This window comes from Bos grunniens, chromosome 16, assembly GCF_055505025.1.
Source record: "Bos grunniens cultivar Pamir isolate PY7600 chromosome 16, Bosgru_T2T1.0, whole genome shotgun sequence".
Classification (NCBI taxonomy): Eukaryota; Metazoa; Chordata; class Mammalia; order Artiodactyla; family Bovidae; genus Bos; species Bos grunniens.
This window is the reverse complement of record NC_141180.1, coordinates 31,596,270-31,617,773: the sequence shown is the minus strand read 5'-3', so window position 1 is coordinate 31,617,773 and position 21,504 is coordinate 31,596,270. Positions and strand designations below refer to the sequence as shown.

The window sequence follows — 21,504 nt, the reverse complement described above, 5'->3', positions numbered from 1 at the left end:
CCCCTCCCAAAAGCCGCCCTCCATCACTGTGCAGGATGGCAGGACCCACACTGGGCCCCAGGCTGCCCTCCTGGTCCCCACTCTGACCCGTCCCCCAGAGCCTGGCGTGTATGCTGGATGGACACAGAAGTGGCCTCTGTCTGGCAGGTGGGCACCACGCAAGCAAGCTTGGAGGCCCAAGGCTGACAAGAGAGGCCCTTGCGTCTTTCTCACGGCTCAGCCCCGACGGAGAAAAGAGCCCAGGAAGTCAGCGGGGAGGGGGAGAGGCATCTTCGCTGCCTGCTCAGAAGGACCCAGTCCATCCCTGCCCCAGGAGAAGCCGCCCGCCCCAATTAGCCAGAGGCTTCCCCAGATGCCCGCCTCCCGGGCCTGGCACCTTGGAGCGGCAGGTGAGCAATTAGAGCCCCCGTCCCTCCTCACAGGCACCCAGGGCCTCAGGGAATGCTTTGCCGGCTGGCACTGCGCGGGGACACACCAGGGACTGGACCCTTCTACATGCAGCCACCCTGAGCAGGACCACAGCGGAGGGACCCCTGGGCACCCAGCCCAGCCCTGATGCCCAGGCCCCCGAACCCTGGCTGGTGGGAGGCAGACTTGTCTGGTGGGGCATGGAAGGGGCTGGACCAGTCTTCCCTGGGCACCTTGAGTCTGCCCTCTGGGGCTCTCAGGTGTGTTCCCATGGGCCACTCATGGGAGCCCTGGCTCCGGCTCCAACAACGGGGAGGCAGGTGGGTGTCCCCCGCCCAAAGATGAAGAGCCTGGGGACTAGCCCAAGGTCATGGAGGAGCCAGGTCTGCTCTGGACTACTGTCTGGACTACCAGCCCAGGGCCCTGCCTGTTGTACCCTCTGCCCGTGGTGTGCCAGGCATGGGTGGCCAGACACACCTGCATCTGATTTAATCACTTGGTCTGAGGTTTCTGGCTTCGGTGCCCACCTACAAGTGTGGTAAACGCCCAGAGGAACGTACACTGGGGGGGCGGGGGGCGCACTATGAATGTCTACTGTCAGGGTTATAACTCACCCTTGCCCCAAAACACAGATGGGAGGGCAGAAGCACTGGGCGGGGCTGGAGCGCGGTCCTCACTCTGGTGCCCCCGCCCCTCTGGCTCCCAGGTCCCTCTGGGGCTCACTCTTTGCGGGACCGGATTCTAAAACCAAGGGCCAGAGTGTCGCTGCCACCGACCCTCTAGAGCTGCCCGAAATCGGGGAGGCCCCGTCTCCTCTCTTCAAGTCCCGCAGGGCCCTCCCTGCTGCCTGGCCTCTCTCCTGGTCCAATTCCCTCGGAGGTGCCGCCCCTCCTCCCCGGACTCCCCCAGGTTGATGCCTGCCAACCTCTAAGCCCCTCTTTGGCGCCGGTGGCCCAAAGCTGCTTTGTGTGTCTGTTCTCTCTCCCACCTCTGGGGGCTGTGACGGCCCACGTAGCCTCGGGTGGGGTGGGCGGGATGGTGGTGGGAAGAACTCCCGCCAGAGGCTGGAGAAGTGGCTCCCTGCACCTTTGGCTGCCCTGGAACAGACTGGGGGGAGGGGTGTCTGGTTCCTCTTTCAGCACAGAGGGGTGTGGGTTAGAAGAAGTTTCTTCACCTTTTATGTCCTGGCCCCTGGAACACTTCTTAGAAACATATTTCAGGAAAAAAAAAGAAACATATTTCAGGGAGTTCACTGGTGGCCCAGTTGTTAGAACTCAGTGCTTCCAGTGCCGTGGCCCAGGTTGGACCCTTGGGCCCTGGGGGTTCCAGAGGTCTCGTGTGCAGAATGGGCAAACAAAAAATTACCAACGAAACTAGCTACATTGAATTACGATTATTCTAGTGGGTTGAATGGCACCCCCCTCCCCTTTGTAGACCTGTAAGATAAAGATCTCAGGATGGGATCTCCCGGATTGCTGTGGTTCTAAATCCAATGACAAGGGTCCTTATAAGAGACAAAAACGGGGAGACACAGAGGAGAGGCCGTGTGAACCCGGAGGCAGGGATTGGGGTGGTGTGTGTAGAAGTCCAGGAAGATTCGGGGCGAGGGGTAAGACACAGACGCGCTCTCCCTCAGAGCCTCCAGAGGAAACCAGCTCTGCCCACACCTGCGTTTTGGACTTTGGAACTCCAGCCCACGAAAGAGTAAGTCCTTTTCGTTTGTTTTCAGCCCCCTCGTTCTTGGTTAGTGCCCCAGGACACTAACACAGTTAGGATGATATTTAAAAGCAAAATTAGGGACATTCCCCGGCTGTCCAGTGGTTAAGAACCCGCACTTTCACTGACAACACGGGTTCAATCCCTGGTCGGGAAATCAAGATTCCACAAGCTGCATGGCTTGGCCAAAATAAGATAAAAGCCAATTCGTGATATGGTGATTATGGGGCTTCAGGTAGCAGGTCTGACGACTATTTCAACTCAGTGACAAGAACAAACGAAATTTTGAGATTTCCACAGCAGCTGCCACATACAATGAAAATATCAGTGATTCCTTTAGGAGTTTTTGCTTTCTTTGGGTCTCTGATTTGAGGGATGATCTCTAGGAAAAGAAAATACTTTTGAGGAGCGAATGTCTGGTTTGCAAAGGAATACCAGCCTGAGAGCAGACACGAAGCAGGGGATGCAGATGAAAAGTTAATGCCCGCCCACTCGTGCAGACTCTCAGAGCCGGCTGCAGTAAAAGTGTCTTTAACTCGAGCCCCGATGAGTAGAGGCTTTTCTTGTATAGAAAAAAATCAACTTTCCTCTGCATAACACATTCAGAAAGGGTTTTCCAGGAGTCCTATGTAATCTACTTAAGAAGGCAAACTTAAAGAAAAAAAAAGATATTGTATATTTTCAGTTCAATTCAGTTGCTTAGTCGTGTCATGTCCGACTCTTTGCGACCCCATGGACTGCAGCACGCCAGGCCTCCCTGTCCATCACCAACACCCAGAGTTTACTCAAACTCATGTCCATTGAGTCAGTGATGCCATCCATCTATCTCATCCTCTGTCGTCCCCTTCTCCTCCTGTCTTCAATCTTTCCCAGCATTGGGGTCTTTTCCAATGAGTCAGTTCTTTGCATCAGGTGGCTTGTGTATTTTGGCTACACACAAATGGATGCTGCTAGTTCCAGACACGGAGAAGGCAATGGCAACCCACTCCAGTACTCTTGCCTGGAAATCCCATGGACAGAGGAGCCTGGTGGGCTACAGTCCATGGGGCGGTGAAGAGTCAGACATGATAGAGCAACTTGACTTTCATTTTTCACTTTGATGCATTGGAGAAGGAAATGGCAGCCCACTCCAGTGTTATTGCCTGGAGAATCCCAGGGACGGGGGAGCCTGGTAGGTCTATGGGGTCGCACAGAGTTGGACACGACTGAAGCGACTTAGCAGCAGCAGCAGTTCCAGACAACCGGGCAGGGCACAGAAACACTTCACAGCAGCTTGCAGGGGTAAACGGGCACACAGTGTTCTGGGGGCACAGTTCTCATAAGAGTAAAGCTTTCAGTATCCAGACAGAAGCATGGTCAGGGGCCAAGGGAACTAGGACTTGCTCAAACACTCCTCTCAGTTTTTTGTTTTTTTTTTTCATTTTTGGTGTATAAAGCTAAATCATCAGAAAATGAGTAGTTTTAAACATTGACTCAGCACTCCAACAGAAATGCCCAAATTGGAAAATAAAAGCATGCCCTTCCCCTTTATGGGGGCTGGGTAGAAGAAATGCACAGTTGAAGAAAGTTTCTGGGTTTGTTTTTTTTTTTTTTTTTGCAAACCCGAAGTTCATTGTGTGTATCCTCGATGTCTTTTATACAAGCCTTTCGAGGACAAACTCCCCTTGAATTTGTTGTCCAGAAGCAGTCTCCTGGCTGGATGAACATGAAGCTTCCTTTCACCCACCGAGGATTTCCCTTTAAGGTGTCAGAATCTCTGAGTGAATGCCATCCTTGGCCACAGGCAGGAATTGCCCAGGTCCGGTTCCCAAGTTCTCTACAAATAACTACTCAGGGAGGCATCCTTGCTCCAGTACCCCCGACAGAGACTGGCAGCCTCCATCCAAACCACAGGCAGATTCCTGCCCCACTGCCAGCCATTCCGTTCCCCACTCCCAAGGAGAGACCTGTTGGCTACTAGAGAACTATGTCCCCTACCCTACCAAGGGCCTCTGGAGCAGCATCAACAGCCAGCACTTTGGGGCCCACTTGTGTGTAGCAGGCGTCATTCTAAGCACTTAGACATGGCATCTTGGTTACTGTTCCTCCAACCCTCTGGATCAGAGGCCATTATTGCCTTTCTTTATAGACGGGTGAACTGAGGCTCCAAATGGCTGGGTCACTGGACGTCCATGACAAGTAAGTGGCGGAGAGGGGATTAGAACCCCAATGTTCTAACCACCACACCTACAGGATTAACCATTGCACCAGGCTGGCCCTTCCGTGGGGCTGTCCTTGGAGGCTGAATTTGTAGACAGCTACCCTGTTCTCCTGTTTTCCCAGCAAATTCTGGTGGATAGTAAAGGACAGGGAAACCTGCAGTGCGTGCGCTCACAGAGTCGGACACAACTTAGAGACTAAACAACACCACCCTATCCCCTAGAACCTCAGTAGGACTTTGGAACGGGGCTAAACTTTCTGTGGCCATTCACCTGGTGGCACCCCACTGACACCCTGGCAGCTTCTGGTACCAGCCCAACTTTTTATCTTATTTTTAAAAATCACATGCATGATCCATACATTTATATGTTGCAAAATGTTAAACACTTTGACTTTTCGTTCTCGATACAATTCTTCTTTAACTTATTGAGTAAGTCAAAAGATGAGCGCTAGACTTCCGGGGAACAGTGCATTCCCCCCAAAGCTAATAATACATTAAGGTGAAACAAAAGTAACAATGACAGCAAAACCAACAAACAAAAGGCTCCCAAATGTACAGCGTTCAATAAACAGGTTACAGCATACTTGAACCAATGACCTCCGGTCAGAAGTGGATGGCGTGCTGTTTCACCCGCCCCTTGCTGGTTGATGGTGGCTTACCCATCACCCATTTACTTATGCAAACACGTGCATACTTTGTGCAAAGCCGCTTAGGGACCAAAGGAAAATACAAGCTGTAGCCCATGGGGTCTCAGAGTCTGAGTGACTGAACAACAAGAAGAAGGTGATAATAGCCCCCCAGCCCCCCCTCCCCCCAGTCTAAGGCCTAAAAGGATGGCGACTGCAAAGCAAGGAGGACTAGGAGAGAAGGGGTCCTGGAAAGACGTGTGGTCTCTGGCCAGGCCGGCCCAGGGCCTAATTCTGACCCCTCTTTTCCCTGTTTGGAACAGATTCGGAAAACAGGTGGGTACCCCAGCCAACTCAGGGCCACCCAGAGATGCCACTCTGGAACCTGGCCCCTTGGTAAACCACCCCTGGGACCAGCCTAGGGGCTATGCCCAGTTCCCCTGGTCCAGGGAAGACCTGGGTCTCACTCGACCATGCAGGGTAGGATGGCTAACGCCTCCAGATTGCTAACAGCCCTCTAGAGTGCAGACGGACTGGCACCCGGCGGGGAGGAGCTTGTCAGCTACCGGCACCCGCACCCCTCCGCAGCCAACCTCTTGGGGGTCGCACTCCCTACCTCCCCTTGAAGCTGGGATGGAGAGGGGTTAACCCGAGGCAGGCCCTCTGGGAATCCCAGCCAGGCTGATCCTGGCCCCAAAGGCCGCCACGCTGGGGGCAGGACCCCACATTTCCTCCCCGGCTGGACTCTGGCTCCCTGCCGCCCCACCGCGCCCCGTGTCAGTAGCTGGTCATACTCGAGGGAGACCCCAGGTCAGCCTCTCATGAGTTCGTGCACAAGGTCTCTTCTCACCGACTCCCAGCTTCAGAGCCGCGAGCCCATGCGCTCGCCGCTATGGACTCAGGCCCCGCAGGCGGAGCCCAAACACGCCCAGGCCCCTTGCGCCAGGTCCCCGTGCTCCCTACCTGGTGCCGTCGGAGCCCCGGGAATCGATGCCCGAGCTGCCTGGCGCTAGCCGGGGCTTCGCCGCGTAACCCCTTCGTGGGCTCAGGGCGGGCGCGGGACGAGAGGCGGGTGCGGCCTGGCGGGCGCGGGCGCGGAGGCAGGGCGGGCTCCGGCCGCCAAGGCGGGTTATATGGGCGCGGGGAGGGGAGGCGCCGCGGGGAGGGGTAGCCGCCAGCGTTAGCGCCTTCCGCAGCCGGCCGGCGGGAAGGCAGCGCGGGCCGCTCAGCCGTTGGCAGGAGGAGCAAGGGGCAACAGCGCCAGGCTAGGGCCAAGGTCGCCATCCGGCGCTCCGCCCCCCCAGCTGGCCGCGTCCGAGTCGGGGTCCCGGGGCGCACTCTGCCCCGCCTCCTTCCCGCCGTCTTTTGGCGCGCGTTGCCCCTCCCGGCCCCGGCGGGGCCGCCTACCTCGGGTTGGACGCGGGCCGGGCCCCTGGGCCCTGATGCTGCGAAAACGGGACAGTGGTTCTCGGCCGGCTTAGGAGCGCGCACGTGGAGGGCAGAGGTGCTGACCCCTCGACCCGACGCCTTCCTGTCCCCGGAACGCCGCATCTTCCGGGTCCCAGTCCTCCGCCCCCACGGGCGCGAGACCCCTCAGCGCCGGGAGCAAAGGATCCACGGGGCAGGGGAAGGGCTGGGCATCGTAGGAGCGAGGCCACCCAGGTCTGCGGAGTGCGCGCACTGGCTGTGGCCTGCGGCGGGGGCGGGGGGTGGGGAGATGAAAGTGGCAACCCCAGGACCGGGATTAAGTGAAGCCGCTCGCTTCCGGGTGGTACGAGCCGGGCTCCTCCGCCCTGGGGGGCTCGCCACCTACATCGCTCACCCAGCCGAGGCCACAGCCCCGCTCCGGCTCCTGTCCGCATTGTGGATCTGCGGGAATACCCTCTAGACGCGTCTCTTTCGGCCCAGCGGGAGATGTGCCCACAGCACCCGGGGAGTAATTCCGAACACAAACACTCCCGTGTCGAAGCCGGCACCTTGCTCCCTCCCCCGGCCACCGATTCGCGCGCCAGGGGCTGGGTTTCGTTCCGCGCTGCGCAGGTATGCGCGGGTGTCCACGGCGACACATGGGTAGTGCACTGGGAATTGATTTCTACGCGCAGAGACCCGCTTCAGACCAAGACTTTCCTAGGGCGCCCACACCTGGGGCTCCATAGACCGGTCGCCCCCGCAGGGCAGACGGGGTCTTCAGGGCTTCCACCTAGTTCTGGGGCCTTGGCTGAAGAAACCAACTGGCTGGCGAGTTTTGAACTACTCAAGGCAGCGGGTACCTGCTGTGCGCTGCCTTCTGGTGCTCAACGTTACCTGCCTCAAGGCCACGGGAACCCGCGCGGCAGAGTTACCCTGGAACTGCGCGCAGCCAGGGCTGGTGCACGGGTCAGCACCTGGCCCATCTGGCTGACTCCCACACACCTTTACTGATCACCTACTGCTTGCAAGGTGCGTGGTATGGGGGTTGGGGTACCCAAAGACGAATCACACACAGGGTTTGATCTGGCCGGGGACAAAAACGGCTGGCACCGCCGAGCAGGACGCCTACATGCATCCTCTACCCGTTTGTTCTGGGAAGCTGGAGGGGGCTTCCCCAGGGCACAGGACCAGGCCGGATTCGCGCGGATGCGAGTAGGACCAGGCCGGATTCGCGCGGATGCGAGTAGGGCCGGATCTCGGATCTCAGTACGTAAGAGCGGGGGCGGGTGTCCCGGTCCGCGCGATCTAGAGGCGCTGGCTGGGCCTGGCAGGGTCGCGAGGGCGAAGAGGACCAGGAGTCCCTAGTGGGCAAGAGGACAGGCCCGCGCGGGGCGGCGAGCGAGGCCAGCAGAGCCAGCGCCAGCGCAGGAGCTCGCTCGAGTCCGTGCCGTGCGGGCTGCGGCGGGGCTCTGGTCCCGGCCTGGGTGGTGTTCTCCTCGCGGGTCCGAGCGCAGGTGCGCGCGTGTGATGGACAAGCGGGCGCGCAACATCCAGGAGCTTTCTGCGCGGTGCGAGCGCCAAATTCGTTCTCTCTTGGATCAGAGAAGTTCCTAATCGCCAAGTGAGGGCCTCGCTGGAAGCATGTTGCCGGACTTACCCAAAAGACAAACGAAGAAAAACGAATATTTATTCATACTCTATGTATATATAGAATGTAATATACGTACTATGCACCACATTTCATATTCTTGTATGTATACAAATACATGAATACAAATACACAGATACAGAGGACGACACGTTTTAACTTCAGACAAGCGGATAGTTTTTAAGCATATGTGTCATATAGTATTGGGGAACATATTTATCCTGGAAAATGATTCGTTGTTTATCTAAATTCAGCTGTAGTGCACTTTCTGCATTTTATGTGGCAACCCTAGTTGATCGGGACTTCCCACACGCAAGCACCGGCGGAAATCCTGGGTGAGACCAAACACCTTGTCTGCTTTAAAGCGCTGTTGCGCGCGTTGGGCGGGGTAGCGAACTACAAGCCCCACAATGCCACGCGTCACCCGGGGTCCTGACTGGCTGCGGCACGCTTCCCGCCCTTCCGTCACTTCCGGTCGCGGAGGGGCGGTTGCGGCTGGCCGGGGTGGCGGGGCTTGGCGGTCCCCCGGGTGCAGCGGCCGCCATGAACTTCTCCGAGCTGTTCAAGCTCTCTAGCCTGCTCTGCAAGTTCTCCCCGGACGGCAAGTACCTGGTGAGCGACCGCCGGGCCTGGGCCGCAGGCGCGGCTTCCGCGAGGAGGCGCGTGTCCGCACGGGGCGGTGAGGAACCAAGGGGGTGGGGCCTACCTGGGGCCCGGAAGGAGGTAGCAGGTGTGGGCTTCGAGCAGGTGACCTGGGCAGTGGTTCCGAGCAGGGTACCTGGACACTTGCTGCGTTCTGGGAACCCGGGAAGCTGCCTGCACCTCGGTTTCCATCTGTTAAAAGCAGGTAAAAGCAACACTCTCTTAACACTTCAGGACACAGTAAACGTGGACTGTTGTTCTTCAGTCTCTCAGTCGTGTCCGACTCTTTGTGACCCCATGGGCTGCAGCACGCCAGGCTTCCCTATTCTTCACTATATCCTGGAGTTTGCGCCCTTGAGTCAGTAATGCCATCGAACCATCTCATCCTCTGTCATCCGCTTCTCCTCCTGCTCTGTCTTGCCCAGCTTCAGGGTTTTTTTCTAATGAGTTGGCTCTTGGAATCGGGTGGCCAAAGTATTGGAGTGTCAGCTTCAAAATCAGTCTTTCCAGTGAGTTTTTACGGTTGATTTCCCTTAGGATTGACTGCCCTGCTTTCCTTGCTGTCCAAGGAACTCTTAAGAGTCTTTTCCAACATCATGGCTCAAAAGCAGCAATTCTTTGGCGCTCAGCCTTCTTTATGGTCCAACTCTCACATCCATACACGACTACTGGAATAAACCATAGCTTTGACTATAAGTTGTTGTTTGTTTGTAACAAAAGGCAGGTATATAGTCCTGTTGGCTATAAAACAGTTCAGTGCTGCAGCTAACTGTTGTCACCTTTTCCAGCCCCCTTCGAGGGTCTCTACCACATGCCAGATGAATGACTTAGGTAACTAGCATTCTGTGCTCAGATAAAGAGAGTGGTCTATACTCCTGGTATCTGAGTTGCTCATTCCGTGGATGGCAGAATGGTTCTCACATCACTGAGCTCTCATACATGAAATATAAGTTTTGAAATATACAAGTATGATCAGTGTACATTCTCAGAATCTTGGGGGGAAATGTGGTGGGTGGGTGATAATCGGCATTGGAAAGACATTAAGGGAAAAAAATGCTTTTTAAAAACTGTACTTAGTTTCATTAACTATTAACTGATGCATCCTGTTTTGTCTTTTCAGTCTGAGCTTTGTCAACATTCCATTTATCCCTGAGGATGGATGTATTAATACCTCAAATTACATATTTACTTTCTTTATGGTGGCTTTATTCTGAATCACCTAGTATGGTATTCAGCTACAAAATACAAAATATCTTTAGCTTAAATGGCACCCCGAAAACCTTGGTATACTTTTCAGAATACTCCCCAATAAATTTGCTTTTTGGTCATTTATGAAACTTCCCTAGTGGCTCAGCTGGTAAAGAATCCACCTGCAATGTGGGAGACCTGGGTCCGATCCCTGGGTTGGGAAGATGCCCTGGATAAGGGAAAGGCCACCCACTCCAGTATTCTGGCCTGGAGAGTTCCATGGACTGTATAGCCATGGGACTGTGAAGAGTCTGTACACAACTGAGTGACTTTCACTCACTGACATGAAACTTCCAGTGAATTATGGAGACAAAGATTACATTTCCTCATTTAGTTTTGGTACCTTTTAGTTTTTACATTCTGATTAAAATTGTGAGCCTAGGTAGTAATGTTACTGGAACCATGTTCTTCAGAGCTCTATCCTAAATGCTGAAAAAAGTAGGCCCGTGTTGCCATTTTTAACATCTTGCAACAGATTTGATACAGTTTTTCCAAGTGTTTCTATAGACATTTCATTTCACTAGGAGTTTGTGGTAACTGATCACAGCTTTCAAAGCTACAAAGTGAAAAAATAAGCAGGGACAAAAAAAAAGCAGTATATTTGTTCTAATCAGCAGTCCATCTCGCACTCTTTTTTCCCCAGGTGGGACTCAATGGCTTTTTAAAAATGAAAGTTCATAAAACAAAAACCTAACAATCCAGTTTGACCTTGATAAGTACCAACATGAGGCAATTAACATTCAGAAGTCAGTTCTTGATTTTTGAATGATGATGCACTCTCTGGTTAATAGTTAAGTATGATCGGTCATAGAAGTCATTTGCTTGGATTTGGATATTATTAACAAATGTGGACATAAAGTAACTGTATTTTTAAGAACACTATATTAAGAGTTAAATGTTTCCAAACTCAGGTTTAGGAATAAGTTAATAGGTGTGTAAGAAACCCCCCAGCCCTCCCTCTGTCAGTCCCTTTTCCTCTCAAACGACTGCCATACTCAACACTTATGAAACGTCTGGTCACCTACTATGTGGGGTTTTCCCCACACCCAGCAGTTCTCCCCAACACCAGCTGGGTGTCCTACAGTTTGACTCTGTTTTGACACTGTCCACCAGGTGAAGGGCTCAGCCCCACAAGACTGCCCCCCACCTTGCAGACTGCAATTGAAAGTCCAGGCGGTCACCTTTGCTCCTGACCAACTGGATATAGGCTCCATGACCTCCTGTTTGGGTTCCGTTAGTTTGCTGGAGTGACTCATAGCGCTCAGAAAAACAGATTTACCATATTATTAAGGAGTGTGATAAAGGAACAGGTGAGCAGGCATATGAAGAGATAAAGAGGGTGAGATCTGGGGGTCTCGAGTGCAGGAGTTCTGTCCCCGTGGAGCTGGCAAAGAATTCTCCTGCAGTGTGGGAGACCTGAGTTTGATCTCTGGATTGCGAAGATCCCCTGGATAAGGGAAAGGCTACCCACTCCAGTATTCTGGCCTGGAGAATTCCATGGGCTGTATAGTCCATGGGGTTGCAGAGTCAGACACAACTGAGTGACTTTCACTCACTTACCCACTCAGGATGTGGGTGTGCTTGCCCACCTGGAAGCTCTGGACCCTGCATCTTTGGGATTTTTTGGAGGCTTCACCACATAGACCTGGGTGATCATTTACTCTATCTTGAGCCCTCTTTGCTGAAGAGAAGAGGAGAGCAGGGCTGAGAACTCCAAGCCTCTAGTCTTGGCTTGGTCTCTCTGGTGACAGTCCCCCCAGGAGCCCACTCAGAGTTGCCTCAGTAGAATAAGAGATGCTCCCGCCCCCCAGCAGTTTCCAAGGGTTTCATCAGGAGCCTGTGTCAGGACCTGTGAGCAGATACCAGTGTGTATTATCTGTTCTCTCATCACAGGTAGACGGACATTTATGACGTGTCCTTACACTTGCAGAATTTCAGACCTGTATGTTGACTTTCTGTTGGTTTGGGTCCAGGTTAGACACTGAACCAAAGGGAGCTGTGTTCCTGGATCGTTCTCACCGCAGCCCGGAGCCCCCTGCTTGCGCCTCACACACAGCTTGTTTGCAGGTGGTAGAACCAGAGGGGAGCTGGTTGTTCTCGGAGGGCCTTTTGCCAGTGCCGTGTCCTGCTTTAGCATTTGCCACGCAGTGAAGACAGGCGCAGAAATGACGCTGGTAGAGGTCTGCAGTAATACTTCCTCCTGGGGCTGAACAGCTGGGCACCTGGTTTTACATTTACGCTTTATCTTTCTGCTAACTCATCTTTGTTTGGAATACACTGTCCGCATGGCAAACACAAGACCATCTAGATGGAAAGCGTGTGTGCAGGGAGAGGAGGCAACCATCCTGACCAGAGGGTACGCTGCCGTCCCAAGAGCGCCCTCCTCCGGAGCCCACCCCTCCATGACCTCTCCTCTCCCCCTGCAGGCTTCCTGCGTCCAGTACCGGTTGGTGGTCAGGGATGCGAACACCCTGCAGATCCTCCAGCTATACACATGCCTGGACCAGATCCAGCACCTCGAGTGGTCGGCTGACTCACTCTTCATCCTGTGTGCCCTGTACAAGCGGGGGCTCGTGCAGGTACCTCCGGATGGATTTCCCCCCTCCCCCTAAACACAGCCCCCGCCCAGGGCCTTGTTCTGAGCCCTACTGGTACGGAGGAAGGGGCTGCACAGGTCAAAGCCTGTTTTCTTTTAACATTGTAATACTGCTCTAATAGTTTAAGTACTTTTAAAAACAAGAAAGCATGTAAATGTCCTTAATCTGTAACCTAGTTCATTCTGTAACAGGAAGTGTTCAGCAAGCAGCCCAGGTGGTTCCTGTGTTTAGGGAGTGCTGAGATGTGTCTTGCTATAGACCCCACACTTAACTAAGTGAGGTCTCAGACAGCAAAGGGAATAAAGCCTTCAAACCACTCAGTGACATCACTGAGAAGTGTGGTGCAACCCAGGACCTGTCCTTCACACTGCAGGATTCTGAGAGTTGGGCCATCTTTGCCTCCATGCAGCTCACCAGTTGTTCTTAAGCCTGAGTAGCAAATGGATTCATCTCTTTTGTGAGTCCAGGTGTGGTCCTTGGAGCAGCCAGAGTGGCACTGCAAGATAGACGAGGGCTCGGCGGGGCTGGTGGCCTCCTGCTGGAGCCCCGACGGGCGCCACATCCTCAACACGACGGAATTCCACGTGAGTGGGCACCCCAGACACCTGCCTCAGCCACAGGACAGTCACCCCTCACCCCTTGTCCTGATCACTTGGGAGGATTGGAGGGAGTGGTCTAGTGGGGAGGATGTATGTCATAAGTGGTTATGTCATACATGAGCATTATAAGCCCATGAGTGTTGTTATGTAATCTTTTTGCCCAGTTTTAATGAAAAAAGGTTTTTAAAAAGAACATCTCAAATTGTATCTTTAAGGGTTTAGACAGGTCCTTTGAGTCAACAATAGAAAAGAACTTCAGTGATGCAAAGAGCCGACTCGGTGGAAAAGACCCTGATGCTGGGAAAGATTGAGGGCAAGAGGAGAAGGGAGTGACAGAGGATGAGATGATTGGATGGCATCATTGAGTCAATGGACAAGAGTTTGAGCAAACTCGGGGAGATAGTGAACGACAGGGAAGCCTGGTGTGCTGCAGACTGTGGGGTCGCAGAGTTGGAAACAACTTAGCGACTAAACAACAACAATGCACGACTTTACATCTTTCCCTGGAGACATCTGATCTGTGTGTCTCTAACCTCCTCATTCATTTGCTCTTCAAGGCTTGGGCTCCTTTGGGATGCAGGACCCTGGGCAGGAGCTCTGAGTGGGAAGAACCTTTGAAATCCAACCGTAAATCAGAGACCGCTTGGGTGGTGTGCATATGCCTCCCAAACACATCATGTCAGGGGACTATGGGGGGTTTGGGTGTGCTAGTCCTTCATTGGCACAGCTTCTTCCAGCCCCTGCGTGTGACGTGCCTACAGTGGGTCCCCCAGAAATCCTCTGCAGAGCCTCCACTCGGACAGTCGGACCACTCCCTGTCCCTGCTGACCCCAGGCCCAGCTACCTGGCAAGGCAGAGCCACTCACCCCCTTCACTGCTTTGAGAGACTGGGGGGCATCTTGTGTGGCTTTCTCTCCTAGATGTGTTTCTCTGAGAAACATTTTTAGGTTTGCTACTATATGAAAACTTTGACTGTAGCACCCCCCCACCCCCGGCATCCCAGGGCATGCCTTCTTGGACCCCTGGATGCTGAATCCCCCAGAAATACTGGACCGTCCATGGGCTGCTGTGCCTGCTGCTGCTGCTGCTAAGTTGCTTCAGTCGTGTCTGACTCTGTGCAACCCCATAGACAGCAGCCCACCAGGTTCTCCCATCCCTGCGATTCTCCAGGCAAGAACACTGGAGTGGGTTGCCATTTCCTTCTCCAATGCAGGAAAGTGAAAAGTGAAAGTGAAATTGCTCAGTCATGCCTGACTCATAGCGACCCCATGGACTGCAGCCTACCAGGCTCCTCCGTCCATGGGATTTTCCAGGCAAGAGTACTGGAGTGGGGTGCCATTGCCTTCTGTGGCTGTGCCTGCAATAAAGCTTAATTTATCAGGGAGAAAGGGGTGCTGACTGTACTTTGAACTAAAATGCACTTATATTTAATTTTGTGTCACTTAGATAATATTGTCACAAAATGAAAACCAAACACTAAGACTGTTAAATTTAGCAATTGTGGGAGTTCTCTGCTAGTCCAATGGTTAGGACTCAGCACTTTCACCTCCGTGTCCTGGGTTTGATCCCTGGTTAGGGAACAAAGATCCTGCAAGCCACATAGCACCACCAGAAAAAAAAAATTGGCAATTGTAGATGTGAGTTTGACACATTTCTTCAGGCAGAAAACACCCTGGGACTCCTGATACTTTTACTTCAGTAAATCTCGTTTCTGCTAAGTCACTTCAGTCGTGTCCGACCCTGTGCGACCCATAGACGGCAGCCCACCAGGCTCCCCCGTCCCTGGGATTCTCCAGGCAAGAACACTGGAGTGGGTTGCCATTTCCTTCTCCAATGCATGAAAGTGAAAAGTGAAAGTGAAGTTGCTCAGTCGTGTCTGACTCTTAGCGACCCCATGGACTGCAGCCTACCAGGCTCCTCCGTCCATGGGATTTTCCAGGCAAGAGTACTGGAGTGGGGTGCCATTGCTTAGGTGCAGGCAATCTGGACCTAAGTGACTCACAACTCTTTCCGAGAATGCTAAGTTATGCTCTTTCCTTTCTCTTCCTCCCCCTTCCCCGGCAGCTGCGGATAACTGTGTGGTCCTTGTGCACAAAGTCTGTGTCCTACATCAAATACCCTAAGGCTTGTCAGCAGGGTGAGTCGTCAGAGCTACTTAGAAGCCATTTCTCTGTAGTTGTTTGGGGGTTTGGAGACCTTTTTATCCTGGAAAATTTCAAACACAGACAAAAGTAGCCTCAACTATATTTCAGCTCATAGCCAATCTTTTTTCTCTATACCCACCCCTCCCCTGATTGACTTAAAGTACATCCTGGATCTCCTAGTACTTCTCCTAGTCTCAGAGGAGGGACGAAGGGCGTATGTCCACGGTGCCCTCAGTTAACCCCCCACACGCGTTTAACTGCACCTGCGAGCTCGTCTGTGCCCCCTCCCGAATCATGAAATTACTTGATTGTCTTCTAATTAATAAACAGAAGGAAGCATCACATGATTTGAGAGGTTTTTCTGTTCTTTCTCTTGCCATCAGCGGCTTGAAGCTCACATGTGAGTGAAATGCGATTGTTCATTTATTTTTTGTTTTCATAGTTTGTATGTTAGTGTCTCTCCAGATGACACGCATGCTTCTTGGTGAAACAGCAGCTCTGTCACCTAGGTGTTCTCTTGAGGTGTGAAGTGTGGCCGAGGACTCAGTTCACCCATGTGGACCTGGAAGGGACAGTCTGACGTTTCAGCCAGATTCTCACCTTAAATTGACTTCTTCCAAATTTAAATTCAAAAGTAAAAATAGGAGCTGTAGTGACGAGCCTGCGTTGACCCAGCTGAGCTTCTTGCAGTTGATTTCCTGAGAATACAGCATCCTGTAGGGCTCCACACTTCCCCGTAACATTTAGGGGCTCATCAGGGCTCGGGGCGCCCTGTGCGTCTCACAGGTTCTCTGTACGTCAGAAGCCTGATCGAGGGTATGGGGACCCTGCCTCGTGCCCACACTCTGCCGCAGACTCGGGGTCTGTGCGCTGCCTCCCCTCTTCAGACCTCTGCCTTCTCTCTCTCCTTCTAATGGGAAAACTACTGCTTCTCGATCCCAGTACCTTTCCCTCTTCTCGGCAGGAATAACCTTCACCAGGGACGGCCGCTACCTGGCGCTGGCAGAGAGGCGGGACTGCAGGGACTACGTGAGCATCTTCGTCTGCAGTGACTGGCAGCTGCTACGGGTGAGGCGCACACCAGGAGCACCAGGACCCTGGGGCGGGGGTGGGGGCGGAAGTACGTTCTTGAAGATCCCAGAAGCTCTTCTGGGTGGTGTGAGAAAGGCAGCTCCATGTTTTCAAAGGTGGGTGCTGCCTGTTACCCCATGGCACGCACACGGGCAGGTGTTCACAGGATCCGGTGAGACTGCATGGGCTCACAGGGTGTTAGCAGTTAACAGTCCCCCAGATGGGAGCTGCTAGGCTTCTTGGTGGCTCAGTGGTATTAGCGTCCACGTGCCCACATGAGGAGGAGTGAGCTGCAGGTTAATACTGACCACGTGCCTGGATGGGCAGGAGGCTGCCAGGCACAGACACCCAGGGCGGGGCTGGATCCCGGATGCTGTTGATTGGCGGCCTCCTTGACCAGGGCAGCGATGTCCTGGGAGGGTCTCCCCTGAGCTGATCTTAAAGGGGTGAGACTCAGCCGCACGGAGGCCTGAGCCACGTCGCGGATGCATGTTGCTCCGCCTATCATGGCAGGAGGACACAGTTGTAGGTGTTGCTGCCCATGGCTAGGTGAAGAGATTAAATACTGTGTTAACGCATCAGGTGTGAGATAGATGTTCGTGTATTTGTTGAAGAAGATGTTCTCAATGTCATCTGTTCCCCCCTCGCCCGCCTGGGAAGCACTTTGACACGGACACTCAGGACCTGGCAGGGATCGAGTGGGCCCCCAACGGCTGCGTGCTGGCCGTCTGGGACTCCTGCCTGGAGGTAGGGAGCCCGCTCGGGACGCTCTCTGCTTGTAGCACTGCTGTCTGTTTCTCACACTCTCTGAACGCCTCAAGCGTGAACTCTGCCTTTTTCAGATGTTGAGCTGAGGAGCTTTTATTACAAGTCTTTAGATTTAAGACCCAGCTTCCCCTTTTCCACAACGTTCTCTCTGCTCCTCCAGTACCATCCCTGTCTCCACTTCCCACCACTGTGGAGGAGGGCAGGGTCTCTGCCCAAGTCTCACTCCCCTGGGGTGGCTGTCTCACATGCCACAGGTTCAGTAATGCCTTCACTGTCTTTGCAGTACAAGGTCCTGCTCTACTCCCTGGATGGCCGGCTGCTGTCTGCCTTCTGTGCCTACGAGTGGTCTCTGGGCATCAAGTCCGTGGCCTGGAGCCCCAGCAGTCAGTTCCTGGCGATTGGGAGCTATGATGGAAAGGTGGGAGGGGGCCTGTGGGGCAAAGCCCATGCACAGCCAGCGCCCCAGAGGCTCTGACCATGTGGTTCTCCCCAGGTGCGGATTCTTAACCACGTGACTTGGAAAATGATCACGGAGTTTGGGCATCCTGCAACTGTTAATAATCCCAAAATAGTAAGTCTGGAAGTGTGTTTGAGGAAGGGATAGAAAGCTGCTCTTTGACTTTACACTATCAGTGTAAGTGTTACAGGGGCTCATGTTACATGACCTTCTGATGCTGAAACATTCTAAATGCAGATGTTCCCGTGGCCCTTGTTTCTCCTGCCATGTTCCCAAAGGGTCCCAAGTGGTGTCCTTCCCAGCCTCCTCCACCCCCATCTCCACGACTCTGGGACCAGCTCCTGCTCTGTGCCAGGCAGAGATCAGCAGGCGGCTTCTTCCCCGTGGAGCCTTCCCTGGGAGGGCAGGAAGGCTGCCTGCCAAGGGGCCCCGGGGCGGACCTTGGGAGGAAGTGGTGCAGGATCTGGGGAAGAGCGATTCAGGCAGTGTGAACAGAACAGCAGGGCAGAGGCCCTGAGGAGGGATCGAGCTCTGTTTATTTGGCAGGCCCCTGACAAGGTGTGGGAGACCGTAGGGACCCAGACAGACAGCCTTTCTCGGGTCGGGGGGTGGGGTGGGACAGTGGGAATGAGGGCAGACACCCTGGCCTCGGGGCAGGAATGAGGGCAGACACGCTGGTGAGTTGCCCACAGGTGAGGGACCCAAGTAAGACAGGTGTGGGGTGAGGAGGAAGCAGTGGGTGGGCCGCTATACAGCCCTGGGGTCTGGATGGGTTTCTGGGGAGCCTGTGTGTGGGCGGACGTCCCAACAAGGGCGGTGACTGGAGGGCCTTCTGGAGGAGCGGGAGTGGGACTGACCTGAGGCCTCACAGGGTTTGCCTCGGGTCCTTCACCCCACAGCCGTTCATCCTTCCCATCCAGCCTCTGGTGACACGTGCCCCCACCCTGGCCCATCTGTCACCGGTCTCCACTGAAATGCCGGCTGCAGGCGGGACCTCGTGGAGAAGGTCCAGGAGGGCACAGTGAGGGGCCATGGCCACACGTGCTGCCCAGGCCATCTCTCTTCCAGGTGGTGTACAAGGAGGCTGAGAAGAGTCCGCCACTGGGCCACCTGGCCTGCCCTCCGCCCCGAGTAGCGGCCGGGCCCCTGACGTCCTCAGAGAGCAAATGTGAGCCGCTCGGCTGGTTGTGCCGCCCTTGTCTTTCTCCGTTTCCTTTCTTTTCATTATGAGAAAAAGCCCTCTCGGTCCAGGGAGACTCCAGATACTCCCTTTTTTCCTTTCAATCCTTTTCCTCTCTGGCGATACCTGGTGGACAGAGTCCTCAGCTGAGAGCCAGCAGGCTGCCTGGGCTCTGGCTCCTTGGATGGAATACATGCCGTGGGTCTCCTGATTGTTGGCTGGTCCTGAGAGCGACTTTTTTTTTTAATGAATGCTGACCTTTTCTTGGGTGAGTGGGAGGCCATCAGAGGGCTCAGGGAGGAGCTGCAGCTGCATCTGTGGCACAGAGGTCACTTCTGGTTCAGTTTCATCATCCATAAAGTGGGAGTAATTGGGGCACCAGAAGAGCCACCGGGCCTGGGCCGACCACCAGCCCTGCGGTGTTGCCGGGCCCGTCACAGCTCTGGGACCACAGCCTCACGTGGGAGGGCGGGCCAGGTGCCCTTACAGCCCTGCCTTCTGTCAGACCCTGCCTGCCCCTGCTGTCACGTGTCCTTGCCCCACAGATAGCTACGCTTAGCTACTCCCCTGTTGTGGGCAGCACCGCAGACCCAGGCCGCTCGCCCACGGGGAGGCTCAGGGCGCTTTCTTTTCCCACCCAGACGAGATTGCCTCGATGCCGGTCTCCTTACAGACCCTAAAGCCGGCTGCTGACAGAGCCAACCCCAGGATCGGCATTGGGGCGCTGGCCTTCAGTCCTGACAACTACTTCCTGGCCACGAGGAACGGTCAGTGGCCCGTCCCGTGTGTGTGCTGTCCCCATCGGCCTCCTCCGGGGCCCGGACCTCCCACGCTTGCTTCTTCCCATTCTGCTGCTGCTGGCGGGGTGGACATCCTGCAGCAATAGTGTCTGGGGCCCATCGCCCCATCAGACCAGCAGCCACTCAAGCCCAAGCCTCCACGCTCTCTGCTCTGTTTGGGAAAGAGCAGGGCTCCAGGCCCACAGGATACGCCCCCCTTCCCCTTCCTGCCCCTGGGGAAGGTGGGCATCCTCAATGGTGAAAGGCTGGGGGCTGGAGCAGAGCAGCGAGGGGTGAACGTGAGCCTGGGTGCCCCTTCCTCCTCAGACAGTGTCCCCAACGCCGTGTGGATCTGGGACATCCGGAAGCTGAGACCGCTGGCGGTGCTGGAGCAGCTTTGCACTGTGCGTGCCTTCCAGTGGGGCCCACAGCAGCCCCGGCTGGCCATCTGCACGGGGGGCAGCAAGGTGTACCTGTGGTCGCCGGCAGGCTGCGTGTCGGTGCAGGTGCCCGGGGAAGGTGAGCATGGGCAGGGACACAAGCAGATGCTCTGGGGAGGCACCTGCCCGTGAACCTCAGGGCCTGCTGCTACACTTTGGGATTCCAGCTGGGTCACCCTGGGACCCGGGTCTCCCCTAACCTCTGGCCACCTGTCTTCTCCAGGTGACTTCCAGGTGCTCTCCCTGTGCTGGCATCCGAGCGGGGACTCTCTAGCCCTCCTTAGCAAGGACCACTTCTGCCTGTGCTTCCTGGAGATGGAGGAGAGCATGCGTATGGCCTTTGGGCAGCGGGGTGACTGCACGTAGGACCCGGGCGTGGTCAGGCCCAGGTGGCACACATTGGCCATGGGACAGAAGCAGAGCATCTTGGGCGAGTTTTCCTTCCAGAGGAAAGGATTTGCTTTCATTTTGCTATAGCAAGGTGTTTTTGTAAATATGTATGGAATAAACTGTAATTTTTGTTATTTAAAATAAATACTTGTTCATTTATAAAATGGCTAATGCTTACTTTTTTAAAAGGTTTAAGTCACAGGAAAGTCTTCCAGGTCAGTTTTAAATTTGGGGTTCACTTGTCTTAGGGGAAGTAACTTCACCCCAAGTGGCCAGTCCCCCATCCCACCCCACCCCACCCTCAACACAGGACCCGTTCTGCAGAGAGCCTGTGTTCCGTCCCTGAACACTCTGAAGCATGGCCTGTGTGTCACGTGGGCCTGTGCTGGAGCAGAATTGGAGATCAGGGCTGTGGGTCCCAGGGCAGCCCAGTTAAGGTCAGGTCTCTGCAGGGAGTGTCTGCCTGGAATGATCCAGGTGCTTCAGGCAGTTGGCCAGGGCTAAGAAGGACACTGGAGGAATAAGGGTTCTTCACCCTGGGCAGAGGCTGGACGGTGGGCACCACCCCTGTGGCTGTGAAAGGAGTAGGCTGTGCAAATCCCCGCAGTGCACATGGCCGGGGTCAAATCCAGTGCGGAGAACATCTCGGCTCTAAGATGCTCTCACCAAACAAGACCCTTTTTTGGTTGTTGCGCCTACTTTAAAAAAGGAACAACACTCACTGGATTATAAATGTCTTTACTAGAAGACCAAAAGCAAAAGATCAAGACCCAGGCAGAGTTGTGGCCCCTGCATCAGGATCATCACATCCATGCTGACTAGAGCTCTGCCAGCCTGGGCAGTGAGGAGGAAAGAACTTGGGGGCCAGCAGTCAGACCACTGTGGATGGACGGGGGCGGTGAGCGATGACTGCCCACGGACTGGGATCTGCACGGAGCAGCAGGAACTGAGGTGGGGCAGGCTGCTTCAGGAGACTAACATGGTTCCTTTCTGAAAGCGCTTCCTTAAAGGCAAATTAAGCAATTCCTTTTTAAAATATGCCATGACAGGACAAACCTAACAGAGATGTCAGCATCATGTGCAAAAAACTTACCAATGTGACTTTCTCAAACAAATGAGTTGTCTTAAAATAATTTTCTGGGAAGTTTTTGGGTGGGCCTGAGAAAGACGCCATCAGTATT

General features: G+C 54.4%; 2 protein-coding genes and 1 long non-coding RNA gene across 5 annotated transcripts in view; 1 reads left to right on the top strand and 2 right to left on the bottom strand.

The window, feature by feature from the left end:
- Positions 1-6,791, bottom strand: part of TP73 (tumor protein p73) — a 74,765-nt gene extending 67,974 nt beyond the window's left edge. For 2 of the 3 annotated variants that reach the window (XM_086342584.1, XM_086342587.1), the window contains exon 1: positions 6,358-6,791. The gene's annotated coding sequence lies outside the window, so the exon portion shown is untranslated. Of the gene's footprint in view, positions 1-5,913; positions 6,272-6,357 lie in introns of those variants that run through there. The other variant, XM_086342585.1, reaches the window with a different exon arrangement.
- Positions 6,792-7,437: 646 nt separating this feature from the next.
- On the bottom strand, positions 7,438-8,842 carry LOC147356529 (uncharacterized). The gene is made up of 2 exons (XR_015142766.1): positions 8,618-8,842; positions 7,438-8,012 (listed from the first exon to the last, which is right to left on the bottom strand). It is a non-coding gene; the product is annotated as an uncharacterized LOC147356529 (long non-coding RNA).
- Positions 8,473-20,487, top strand: WRAP73 (WD repeat containing, antisense to TP73). The gene is made up of 12 exons (XM_086342590.1): positions 8,473-8,620; positions 12,325-12,477; positions 12,963-13,079; positions 15,159-15,231; positions 16,203-16,306; positions 16,970-17,056; positions 17,361-17,495; positions 17,571-17,648; positions 18,603-18,702; positions 19,356-19,481; positions 19,821-20,012; positions 20,157-20,487. The coding sequence occupies exons 1-12, from the start codon at positions 8,552-8,554 to the stop codon at positions 20,297-20,299; spliced, it is 1,377 nt and encodes a 458-aa protein (XP_086198716.1). The 5' UTR covers positions 8,473-8,551; the 3' UTR covers positions 20,300-20,487.
- The last annotated feature ends 1,017 nt before the right edge of the window (positions 20,488-21,504 follow it).

Bases quoted from the DNA above. Each gene is read 5' to 3' on its own strand.
- WRAP73 (XM_086342590.1), top strand. From the start codon at position 8,552: ATGAACTTCTCCGAGCTGTTCAAGCTCTCTAGCCTGCTCTGCAAGTTC. The intron at 12,478-12,962 runs GTACCTCCGGAT...TTGTGAGTCCAG, and splicing joins ACAAGCGGGGGCTCGTGCAG to GTGTGGTCCTTGGAGCAGCC. The intron at 17,496-17,570 runs GTGGGAGGGGGC...GGTTCTCCCCAG, and splicing joins TTGGGAGCTATGATGGAAAG to GTGCGGATTCTTAACCACGT.